The sequence below is a fragment of the Diospyros lotus genome, chromosome 7 (genome assembly GCF_014633365.1).
Source record: "Diospyros lotus cultivar Yz01 chromosome 7, ASM1463336v1, whole genome shotgun sequence".
Taxonomy (NCBI): domain Eukaryota; kingdom Viridiplantae; phylum Streptophyta; class Magnoliopsida; order Ericales; family Ebenaceae; genus Diospyros; species Diospyros lotus.
This window is the reverse complement of record NC_068344.1, coordinates 26,457,334-26,469,699: the sequence shown is the minus strand read 5'-3', so window position 1 is coordinate 26,469,699 and position 12,366 is coordinate 26,457,334. Positions and strand designations below refer to the sequence as shown.

General features: G+C 37.7%; 1 protein-coding gene across 2 annotated transcripts; it reads right to left on the bottom strand.

Annotated features, from left to right (window-relative positions):
- Positions 1-5,249: 5,249 nt before the first annotated feature.
- Positions 5,250-12,341, bottom strand: LOC127806842 (CRM-domain containing factor CFM3, chloroplastic/mitochondrial). 2 transcript variants are annotated; one of them, XM_052344380.1, is made up of 9 exons: positions 11,339-12,341; positions 10,665-11,145; positions 10,445-10,575; positions 7,992-8,342; positions 7,750-7,906; positions 7,375-7,667; positions 6,837-6,896; positions 6,646-6,756; positions 5,250-5,751 (listed from the first exon to the last, which is right to left on the bottom strand). In XM_052344380.1, the coding sequence occupies exons 1-9, from the start codon at positions 12,329-12,331 to the stop codon at positions 5,719-5,721; spliced, it is 2,610 nt and encodes an 869-aa protein (XP_052200340.1). In that variant the 5' UTR covers positions 12,332-12,341; the 3' UTR covers positions 5,250-5,718. The 2 variants fall into 2 exon arrangements, with proteins under 2 accessions (XP_052200340.1, XP_052200341.1); XM_052344381.1 differs by having other exon boundaries at positions 6,646-6,735.
- Positions 12,342-12,366: the final 25 nt, after the last annotated feature.

Genomic DNA, 12,366 nt, shown 5'->3' with positions numbered 1-12,366 from the left:
GTTATTGGTTATCTTTTAAGCTGCGTCCTTGCAGTTTAGATAGAATTTTCTACTCTATTGTTGATAATCATTCTCTTATTTTTGAAGCACTAAGTATCTTGCCCTTGCAACATACTTCTGATGAACTGTAACAATGACATGATGTAAATACCCATTGTATTTTGCAGTTCTACTGCTTTGGTTTGCATATAAACTGTCAAATCACGAGGATACTAGCAAATTTCCTAAATCCTAGATTAAGGAATGGTTTCTAAATCACATTTAGGAAACTTACTAATTCTATTTCCTTCTTTGTTTTTGATTTGTTTCCTTATAGATAGTTTTCATATATTGTAACATTTTCCTCTATTAGAGGATTCCCATGTACAGTCAATCAATCAAGGAAGTATTATTCAGTTTTCTTACATGATATCAGAGCTAGCCCTTCCACTGCCAAAGTTTCTAAAACCCTAATAGTGCCTTCATTGCACTCTTTGCGCTGCCACCTCTAGGGTTTCAGATCTGTTTATTTTGGAACCTTAATACAGCCTTCGTTGCTGCTTTTCTTCCTTTGCACCCTTCGTTGCTTCTCGGTTGTGGAATTCCTTCCCAGTCTCCGACTTAGATTCTGTTTGGTGCCTTTCTTTCTTCAGATTCAATCAAAGGTTCTACTCAATTCCTATTACTTAAAGCATGTTTGAGGTATATGAAGCCACTCTAACCATGACTTCTATTGAATCCTATCCAAGTGATCAACAATCAATAGGAATTAATGATCTGCTCGGTATGCATCCATCCTACTAGTTCAATGGAAGAAACTTCTTGCAGTGGTCTCAGCTTGTGAGAACATTCCTCAAAGGTCAAGGGAAGCTAGGCCACTTGACTAGAACACCTCCAAAAGATTCAGATCCCACCTTCTTAGCATGAGATACTGAAGGTTCATCAATCATGTCATGGCTTTGGAGCGTCATACAGTCGGAGGTAAGTAAAAACTTTATGTTTTTGACCTTAGCTAGGGATATATGGGAGACTATGAGACAAACCTATTCCAAGGTCTAAGATGCCTTGGTTATCTTTGAGATCAAAACTAAGATTAGTGGGACAAGACAAAGGAGCATCCACTATAAATGAATATTACAATAAGATGAAGGGGTTGTGGCTAGAATTAGATCACTATCAAGAGATCAAAATGGAGTGTAGCAAGGATGCTGCCACCCTTAACCGAATTCAAGAAAGAGACAGGATAGTAGAGTTTCTAGTAGGGCTCAATTCGAAATATGACCAAGTAAGGATCCAAGTGCTTGGTAGGGAAAAATTACCTACTCTTAATGAGATTTTTTCTATTGTTTGAAAGGAGGAAAATAGAAGGGGAACCATGCTAGAAGATCACAGTGTAGATGGCTCAGCCATGGTGTCAAGTAATAGAGAAGGAGCACGGTTTAGGGCAGAAGGTTCAATGAAAAATTCAGGGCGTGAAGGCTTATGGTGCACTTACTGCAAAAAGTCCAAGCATACTAGGGATAATTGCTTCAAACTTCATGGCAAAGAAATAGTGTTGAGCAAGATAGACAGATTTAATGGTTTGTTGCCCAAGACTCAAGCCTATGTATCTAGCAAAGACCAAGGGGAAGCTGAATCTGCAGGTAAAACTAAATCTTTTGGATCTAATTTTACACGATTAAATGCAAAGGAGATGATTAAACTTAAAAACTTCCTAAGGATAATCCAAGATGGAGCCTCGTCTCTTGTCCAGCAAGGTAAAAACATACATTCTGAGTGTTTTTCTGCCTTTAAAACTACTAGGAATACCAATTGGGTTCTTAACTCAAGAGTTACTGATCACATGACCCCTCACTTGACTTTTTTTTTATACTTATCAACCTTTTGTAAACCCTAAGCAAATTGTTATTCCTAATGGAACTACTGTTCCTATTACTGGCCAAGGCATAGTTACTTTCAGCCCTTTGTTATCAGCCAAACAAGTTCTTTATGTCCCACAATTGACCACTAATCTTATATATATTCATTAACTAATCAAAGAATTAAATTATCGTGCGATTTTGTATCCTCATATGTGTGAATTTCAAGACATAACCACGGGGAAAATGATTGGTGTGGTTGAGGAACACAATGGATTGTACATCTTACATAAGGCAGACCGTCCTAAGAAGAAGCAACCTGCAATTGCTTGCTCATCACAGTTCGTTTCAACCTCTACCACCATTTGGCTTCAGCATTATAGACTAGGTCATCCTCATTTTCCTTTATTAAATACTATGTTTCCTCATTTGTTTAAATCTTTAAATCCTAGGATGTTTCAATGTAATGTGTGTGATGTCGAAACACCATAGAGTGTCATATCCGATCAGCAATATATTATCCTCTAAACCTTTTTTCTTGGTTCATTCGGATGTTTGGGAACCATTCAAAATTCTCAATTGTTCTGGGGCTCGATGGTTTGTGTTTTTTATTGATGACTGTACTCGCATGTGGTGGATCTTTCTATTAAAAAAAAGGTAGCCATTAGTACTATCTTACCCTATTTTTGCAAAATGGTTTCAACTCAATTTGGTACATCTATCCAAAAATTCAAAACAAATAATGCTAAGGATTATTTTAATAATCAGTTGAATCAATTTTTCCAACCAAAGGGTATGGTTCATAAGTCTTCTTGCATAGACACTCTACAACAAAATAGAGTGACTGAGAGGAAGATGAGACATCTTCTTAATGTGGTTAGAACCCTTATTCATCAAAATCATGTCCCTAAAACCTATTGGGGTGAAGCTATTCTAACCGCAGCATATGTCATCAACTAAGTCCCTTCTAAAGTTCTCAACCACCGCAACCCATTTTAGTGCCTCTTCTCATTTTTCTTTGATTTTTGTTTGCATTCCCCTCTTCCTCTTTGTGTGTTTGATTGTGTGTGCTTTGTACACATTTCCAAAATTCATCAAGAAAAACTTGATTTCCATGCTCTTATGTGTATTTTCCTTGGTTATTCTCCAACTCAAAAGGGTTATAAGTGCTATCACTCACTAACTAAGAAGTTCTTTGCTTCCAAAGACGTCTCTTTTCTTGAATCTAAGTCTTTCTTTAACTCTGAACTCCTTGGTCCTTAGGGGGAGCCTCGAGGAAATAAGGACCAAGACTTATTTGATGCTTTTCCAAACCTAACACTAGATCTGAGAACACCTATTCTAATTGTAGATTCTTCTCCTGTCCCTATTTTTCTAGTGCCTATTCCTACCCCTTTACCTACGAAATGTATTGAGCAAGCAGTCCAAAAGCCTTCATCTCCATTTAGGTTTAAGGGTTCTCCTTATGTGTTCAAAAGGAGGTACCCTATTATGGAATCTCAGCCCTTACCAATATTAGACCCAAGTATTGAAATTGCACAATCATCAGATTCATCTTTTTCCATCCCTATTTCTAATGATCCAGACTTACTAATTGTTGTAAGAAAAGGGGTTAGAAGCTGTACTTTGCATCCTCTGACTGATTACCTATCCTACCATCATCTTTCTCAAAAATACAAAAGCTTCCTTACCTTATTAGACACTATCGATATTCCTAAATCAACAGAAGAGGCTCTAAAAAATCGAAATTGGAAACAAGTCATGCAAGAGGAAATTGATGCCTTAAATAAAAATCAAACATGGGAGTTACTCCAATTGGCAGGTGGATATTTAATTTGAAATATAAAGTTGATGGCACATTGGAGAGGTATAAAGCCATGCTAGTGGCTAAGGGCTATACTCAGTCCTATGGCATAGATTATTTTGAGACGTTTGCACCAGTGAAAAAAATGGCATTCGTAAGAATTCTTATATCTCTAGCAGCTCATTTTGAGTGGAAAATGCCACAATTAGATGTAAATAATGCTTTCTTATATGGAATTTAGAAGAGAAGGTGTACATGGAAATGCCCCCTGAGTTGCAGGAAAAGGACACATGTACAGTGTGCAAGCTTAAAAAAGTCTTATGGACTTAAACAGTCTTCTCGTGTATGGTTTGGCAAGTTTTCTGAGGCGATGAAGTCTATGGGATACGCCTAAAGTAGAGGTGATCACACTTTCTTCTTTAAACATTTAGGTGAAAAAGTTATCGCTCTTTTAGTGTATGTTGATGATATAGTTGTAACTGGAAGTGTTATGAAATAACAAAAAATTCTAAAAGGGAAATTAGCAAAGGAATTTGAAATCAAAGATCTTGGGGTGCTTAAATATTTTCTAGGAATAAAAATAGCTTACTCGAAGGCTAGAATCTTTTTATCACAATGCAAGTACATTCTTAGCTGAAACAGGAATGACAGGAGAAAAAGGATCCAACATAACTATGGATCCTAATCTTAGATTACAAGAGAATTCAGAGGGAAAAATGGTAGACAAATGGAAGTTCTAGAGACTTGTTGGCAGACTAATGTACTTCTCGCATACTAGGTTTGATATTGCCTTTGCAGTCAACCTAGTAAGTAGATTCATGCATTGCCTAACTGAGGAACACATGCAAGCTGTAAGGAAAATCTTGAACTACCTAAAAGTAACACTAAGTAAAGGTATTTTTTATTTAAGGTTGGAACTAAATTGAATCTGTAGGGATTCACCAATGCAGATTATGGTGGCTCCATAATTGATAGGAGATCCACCACAGGATATTGTGTGTTTTTAGGGAAAAATCTTGTGTCTTGGAGGTGCAAAAAGTAAAATGTTGTGATGAAATCTAGTGCAGAGACAGAATTTAGGACAATGGCCCTTGAATTGTGTGAGCTTCTGTGGCTTTGGATTATTTTAGAAAACTTGAGAATCAAGCTTCAAGGTACTATTGATCTATTTTGTGATAATCAATTAGCTATTAATGTTGTCCATAATCCTGTGCAGCATGACAAGATTAAACATATAAAGATTGATCGACACTTCATCAAGGAAAAATTAGATGCTGATTTAATTCGAATTCCATATGTATCTTCTGAAAATCAAGTGACTTATATTAACTAAAGGACTAGTTAGAAAAAGATTTAACGTTTTAATAAGTAAGTTGGAAATGATTGACATCCATTTTCTAACTTGAGGGGAGTGTCAAATCACAAGGATACTAGTAAATTTCCTAAATCCTAGATTAAGGAATAGTTTCTAAATCACATTTAGGAAACTTAGGATTCTGTCCATATGTATTTTAATGTATATTTTCTTCTTTGTTTTTGATTTGTTTCCTTATAGATAGTTTTCATATGTTGTAATCTTTTCCTCTATAAGAGGATTCAGGATTCCCTTGTACACTCAATCAATCAAGCAAGTATTATTCTGTTTTCCTACATAAACAGTAGTCCCCCTGTGATCAACAGAAACACAATGACCATGCAGAAGAGAAATGTAAAACATGAAGAGCCCAGTGAACAAGAAGCCCTTCTGATACATACAGAGTACAAGGATGATTTCCGGGGGAGTGCATGATACATCCATTATTGAACCACCTCTATCTACAAGAGCCAAAAAAGACAAAAACTAATGCAGTGATAGGAAACTGATCTTCGCTTTCTTGTGGTTAGCAGACGACGTTGCACGATAAAGAGGAGATTTCTAAATGTGATGCCCAATAGGCGTGCAACTAATGACAAACATGCCATCCGTCTACATTAGGTTCAATGGACCTCCTCAAGCATGAATAAGGAATCCCCATCTTCATATGCTCTTATGAGAGCATAAACAATCCCTTGTCAGAACTATTAATCGTTTCCCCTTCATGTTTCAAGATACGCCTCTTCATCTTCATCCTGATAAAAAATAGAGCTTCCGTTAAGAAGACAAAAAAAAGGCAGAATGGAGTCTTTCAACTGAAAATACGCTTGCATTTAGCAACGGGCACATTACCTGCATGATATAAATATAATGCCTAAAATACCTTATGTGTTGTTTACTGGGGAGTGGTAAGGAACAGGACTGTAATCTAACATTACTACTCCCATGTCTAGGGTATGACCCAGACTAATTGTGCAGTCTGAAAATTAATGCCTTGCCAAGAGTTTTTCTGGACTCTGCTTGTGCATATGCCATGTGGGTACAGGGGCCGGGCCGGGGAGGGACTATTAGTTCAACGATTATCCTCATGCTTAAATAAGGGAAGAAAATGATGAAAGTGTGCTTCCTGTGGATAGTTTCGAAAATTCAGTCTATATGGTACCCTTGTGGAACTGTGCAAGTCCATTTATCCCCAGAAAGTTTCTTTATCCCATCCTCCAACCAAATAGGGAATGGTTATCTTGTACACCCGTTAATCCAATTCTTTCTTAATCCTCGCCTCACCCAAATAGGAAAAATAGGCCCTGGATCATGAAACCAAGAAATGATTGTCCTAAGGTTATAGAATCATTCTATTTCTCCTGAAACAAATGGCCTTTACATTTTTATAAGCTTTGATTATTTATTACTCACTAAATCCAGTTACAAAATGAGCCAGTAAAAATCTAGAAATTTCAGATAAATGCAAAAAGGGATGGTAGCATGGTTTCAAACCGTTCAGTGTTTGGCATAGTGAAGTCATTTGAAAGATTTAAGGAGCCAGCTCTTAGAGGTGGATTATTCAACTGAGATGCATCTCAAATAAATTTAACCGGAACTTATTTTGATCCATCCCAGGTTTCCATAGAGAAGATTAAACACCCACTTACCTCTTCCATATGAAAATTGGAAGATGATGCATTATCCATCCCTGAGTAAGAAGTCTCCTCATCGATCTCCTTAGCAGTCGCCATATATTCCTGCAAATTCAACAGCATTGACTAAAAGTCATGCTAGGAGATATATTTAATTTTCCATGAAAGTTTAATTTGTATTGCATGGTAATAGTGAAAAACCATACTAGTTCAGATTTCAGCTCCCCGATTTGTTTTGATAATTCAGATATATGATGCTTAAGTGCCTGCATATTATTCAAGGTAAAAAGAAACAGCAAAAGATGAGTATCATGAAATTGACCAAATCAAGCAAATTGAGTAAAACAAATAAATGAATCATGCTAGATGTACATCATTTTTGTATATCTTGAGCTACACAAAGGGATATTAATCAAAATACCCCTCGCCTCCATGCGCCTCACGTGCCTCTATGTGCCTCATGAGGGATATTTTTGTTATTGGCACACCTTTGTATAGTTCAAGGTGTACACAAAAGTATACCAATAGCATTATTCTAAATAAATACCCAAAAATTACATAAGAAAATACTATTGGTACACCTTTGTGTACACCTTGGGCTACATAAAGGTGTGCCAATGATAAAAAAGTCTCTCATGAGGCGCATAGAGGCGCAGGGTATTTTGGTCATAATACCCCCTTATGTAGCCCAAGATGTACAAAAAAATTGTACATCTAGCATGGTTCAATTACATATAACGTTACCTCACATCTCTGAAGTTCAACTGACTGAGCTAATGCCTTCCTTCTTGTTAAAAGATTCTTGGGCCTCACTGCATGAGGACGTTGGTAGTTCTTCCCACGGTAGAGTATGACCGCATAACCTTTAGTAGTTTTATCTAAAGATACTAGTACACCACCACTCTCGGCCTCGAGAGAGATTGCTATATGCTTGACCTGTGGAAAGCTTTTTCTGTCCACAATTATTTTTACCAGTTCCCGATACTTCCAGTGTAAGTGTATATTTTCTATTGTACCATCATAAACTCCTCGTCTCCCTGAAATGAAAAGCTAGAACACATTCTCAACTGTTTCCTTGAAAAATAAAAATAGGCACAGAAGCAAATTGGCAGCACGTACCTAGAAGCAAGTATGGTTTCATACTCAAGCCCATCTTACGAAATAAAAATCTTTCCTCATCACTTATGATTTCCAGATCAGTTGGGAGCTCTGCTGGTTCCAGAGACTGCTGCACATTTGCTAAAGCCTTCTCGGCCTTTTTGAACTTGCCCTTTGCCTGTGATTGTCCAGGATAATTGGATCTTTATAATGGCTCAAGAAAGCACACATGCAAATGGACTCATTTAACAGTTTTTACTTACAAAAGCAAGCTTCTTCTCAAGATGTCTGACCATTGAAGCATGTCTAGACAAAACTGAATCTCTTTTCATATTCTCTATATCTTTGCTGCTAGGGTGGTTTCCCCAGCGTGAGGTTGCTGCCATCGTCTCAGCAAGGGTTCCTGCAACCAGTGGGCCTGTAGCAGCTTTGGCGTTTGAATAAATTAGAGTTGAAGCATTCCATCTTGCTTGTTCTTCCTCATCGTGTCTCACTGCTGTTAGTTTCTGTGCTTCCACCAATGTCTTTGTCACATCAGGGGGCAAAAAGTCATTCCCCCTGTAAAACACAATATAATCCTTGTTTCTCGAAAGCAGTGTTCCCCCTGTCAATATCTGCCAATGGTGAGATAAAATTGGTCATCAGCAAGAATTAGATACAGAAAAAAAAAAAAAAAGACGCAAAAAAAAGGAAATGAAACATAATTCAGAAATCAAAAACTTTCATATGTAGGGGTCAGTATAGCAGGATATTGCAGGTCTTATAACAGCTCTAAGGAGGATATGTAACTCGCTGGTGCTTTAACAACTGTATTGATCAGCAGCAAAACTAAAACATCAACCAAATTCCAAGGAGCCAGTTATTTGGAAATATTTTATCAATCTTCCAAGGAGAATAATATTCAAGTTTTATTCTTTTCTATTTGAATATAAATTACTACATAGGTTGCATAAATATATATTCTTGTTTGGAACTAGATGCCATGTAACTTTAAGGTTTCAATAGCTAAGCAGAAACAAACTTTCCTACAGCCGCAAATTCTATCCCAATGCATTCCAAAATAAATCCTCATTAAGTAGAACAAGTGCATAATTGTATATAACCCTACACTAAGTGTATAATTATAGTACAAAGCCTAGCTACAGATTGCACTGTTCAAAATTGGAATATTGGACAACAATAAAAGAGTAGAGATTCCATACCTCTTCCCCCACTAATAATAAGCCTACATCAATGACAAATAACATAAGCATGTAACTCATGGTGAATTATACCCTAATGCATACATACTTCTGCAATAGCTGCAAATTATATCCTAATGCACTCAGGAATGGTCCTCATTAAGGAGAACAAATCCATAAATATAATTGAAATCTGTAACTAAGGAAATACACCATATAAAATTTGACTGTTGTACAAAACTAAAAGGGTAGAGCTACTGTAATTGTCCACCCAATAATGTTAGATAACTCCTCAAATTCTGATTGTATTTTTATTGGTTTGTTTGATTTATTTAGTGTTCGTTGTGGATATAGGCTATTGAGTTAAATCACGTTAAATTTTTTGTGTCTCATTATTTTCTCATTAGATTTTTGAGTTGGTTTGGTTAGCGGGTCAGGCCAAGCTTGGCTCGTTTCACTAACGAGCCAGGTTAGGTTGGCCCTAGAACAAGGGCCAAAAGATGTTCCCGATGCATTTGACATGTCTAAGGCCCATGTTACTGTCATTCTGCTTTGGAAATCTTTTAGCAACAGTTAGGTTTAGCATTGAAAAAATGCTGTAAGTAAGTAGTTGAAAAATGAAATTAAATTTTATGAAGTTGTTTTTGGTTTTGTTTTGATCACAAGAAATGGAATCAGTGAGGGTGAAGATCTCTGGATTTCAAGGACCATTCATCCAATCGAATACCAAGATTGCAAGCAAGAAAGTTTTGGTGGGCAGCTTGCCACCGCAAAGTCATCATTTGCTGGTATCCAGAACATTTTGCATGGCTGCAAATTATGGATTCTCTCTCTCTCTCTCTCTCTCTCTTTCTCTTTTCCCTGAAAAAGCATGATTTTTTTTAATTCCGACTCATCTAAGGCAGTTATAACAAGTTGGGAAGAGATGATACATGCAAGATCTTCATCTAGAGAGCTTTTTGAAGAATTATCTACATCTCTTCCTCATCCTCCTAGGAGGTTTATCTCAAAGCTTCTTCGTTTTTAATAATCTCTAATGCAATTGAGATAGTGGAACACATTTTAGGACATTAAAGCAGTGAATCAAGCACAAGAGATGGAATATATGCAGGCACAGCCAAGGAAGTCACATGGGAATCAATTGATTGAACAGAGTTTGATTGGAAAAATTGATTGTTATACTATCCTTGTAACAATTGTTGTTATGGTGTTTGGTTTGATTAGCCCATTGAGATAACCTGTGGTTTTATCTTCCCCTTGGAAGGGTTTCAAGGAAAAATTTCTTGTATCTTTGGTGATTTCCTCCTAAAGGTGTTGATTGATTGATTGATTGATCTATAAACAAATATCAGAAATTGATTACAATCTTGAGTAAGATTTGCTATTATCTTCTATTCAGATCATTGCTCTGAGCAATTCATTGACCAGATAATAGAAGATAATAGCTAGATATATTTAACAACTACTAGCATTTCTATTAAAGGAAAGAAATCCTATTGCTGAGTTAGAAAACAAAAATATTAAACATTGTGCACCTTGAGTTCCTCTGCCATCCTCTCATTGCAAGTATTCTGTACACCACGCTTGATGGCTATCTTGGCAATGGCACTTCTTTCCCATAGCTTTACCATAGCCATAGCTAGACCTTGCAGTTCCCTGTTTCTTCCTATATCATTCAACAGACAGCAAATACCGTAAGTAAACATCAGCATGTGAATCTGAAGAGAACCATTGACAATACCATTTTTTACATACCAAGGGCAAAATGTGGAGGCATTCTTCTGGCAGTTCTACGATAAACTGTCATTTGCTTGTCTGTTAAACCATGCCTTACTCCATAAGGAAGCAGTCTGAACGGGCTTTTGTATCCAGGAACCACTGAAGGAAGCAAGTCAGCATCCACAGGCAATGGATCATGACCTGACCAATCCTTAAATCGTGGACCCAGATCATCTAACAGATTTTCGAGCTCACTTAAATCCATCCTTTCTTCTTCAGATAAATCCTTCAAATCTCTTGCAGAACTTCTTGTCAATGATTTCCCAGTAGCAACTGAGTCCCTCAATCCAACTACCCGAGCATGATCATCCATGATGTTTTCTTGAGTACGTAAACTATTCACGTTGACTTGATTCTGTTTGGTATACGATTGAACGCAAGGAAACTTATAAGCCATTCCCCTATATAACACGACTGAACTGCCTGATCTCCATATTACCAAGCCACCTGTTCTCCTCTGGCAGGGGTAAGAAATACCATAAATATGCACTAGAAAAAACTGACTCAGAAAATTCATGGCAGATTAAGAAACAAGAGTCATATATTGCAGCAAACAACAGCAGTATATGTAATCCCCCCAATTGATCATTGAAAAGGTTCAATTCACCAATTAAGCCACTTGATTATGAAAATAATGCACAAACACTAACCTCTAATATCTCATGAATCCTTTTCATGTTAAGTGCTGGAGGCCCTTCAAATTTCAACTTCACCACTTCATCCTTCTTCCACTTCTCATGAATAGAGTCCACCAATGCCTGTGTAACACCTGCAGGCCCAACCTTTGCCCTCTCTACCATCCTCAAAGCCACGATCCTTAACCTCTTCAATTCGGGTTCCGGTATTAAGCCCTCCGCCAATACTGTGTTTCTCTTCTTCAATCTGTCACCAGATGCAGGTCCCAAATTGTTCTCTTTCTTCCATCCCCATGGTAACCTCCTTGGACCACTCTCCTCACCACTAGAACCTCCAAAGCCATCGAGTACCTGATCAACAATGGATGATTTCAGGCTAAAAGAGTCGCGTTCAACGCCCTCAACAGGTAATTTTGCTTTGTTCCCCGATAACCCAGTTGGGGTTTCGTCAATTTCAACAACTCGTTCACACTTGCCGTCGAAATCAATTTCACTACCTAAATTCATGGGCTCTTGAAGAGCATTACTCGAAACATTGTCTTCACCGTGTCTTTGAAACCCCTTAGAGGGTTTTTCTCCATGAACCCAGGGAGCTGAAAGTACACGATTTCTGGGAACATAACTCACCGGGTCACTTCCCGACGAGTTGCCACCACTTTCTTCGTCTTCGTCTTCGTCTTCGTCTTCGTCTTCGTCTTCATCATCATCAACTGGTTCATCCAGCTTCCTTTCTTGTTCTTGCCATGGGAGGTTGTCTCTCAAGGGAATGGTCTTGGCAGACCATTTGTGGCGAATTTGATCGAGGAAACTCGGTTTGAGCCGCCTCTTCTTCTTGGTGGAGATATCTTGGGCGGCGCCAAGTCGAATGGACTGTTGGGAGCAAGAAACTCTGAACTTGACGGTTCTGAAAGAGTGTGAAGGTTGTTGAAGAATGGCGAAGCAAAGAGACGATGATGATGAGGAAGAAGCTTGAGACTGAAACTGTAACGGGAATGGCGACAGCACCATATTGATGCGCTCTCAGATATTCCTATCTATCTATA

What these genes read in the sequence shown, in the direction of transcription:
- LOC127806842 (XM_052344380.1), bottom strand. Translation starts at nt 12,331, where the DNA reads ATGGTGCTGTCGCCATTCCCGTTACAGTTTCAGTCTCAAGCTTCTTCC. An exon ending in GGATTCATGAGATATTAGAG is followed by an intron (nt 11,146 to 11,338) that starts GTTAGTGTTTGT and finishes TACCCCTGCCAG; the next exon opens with AGGAGAACAGGTGGCTTGGT. An exon ending in CCAATTTTCATATGGAAGAG is followed by an intron (nt 5,752 to 6,645) that starts GTAAGTGGGTGT and finishes ATTTTTTATCAG; the next exon opens with GATGAAGATGAAGAGGCGTA.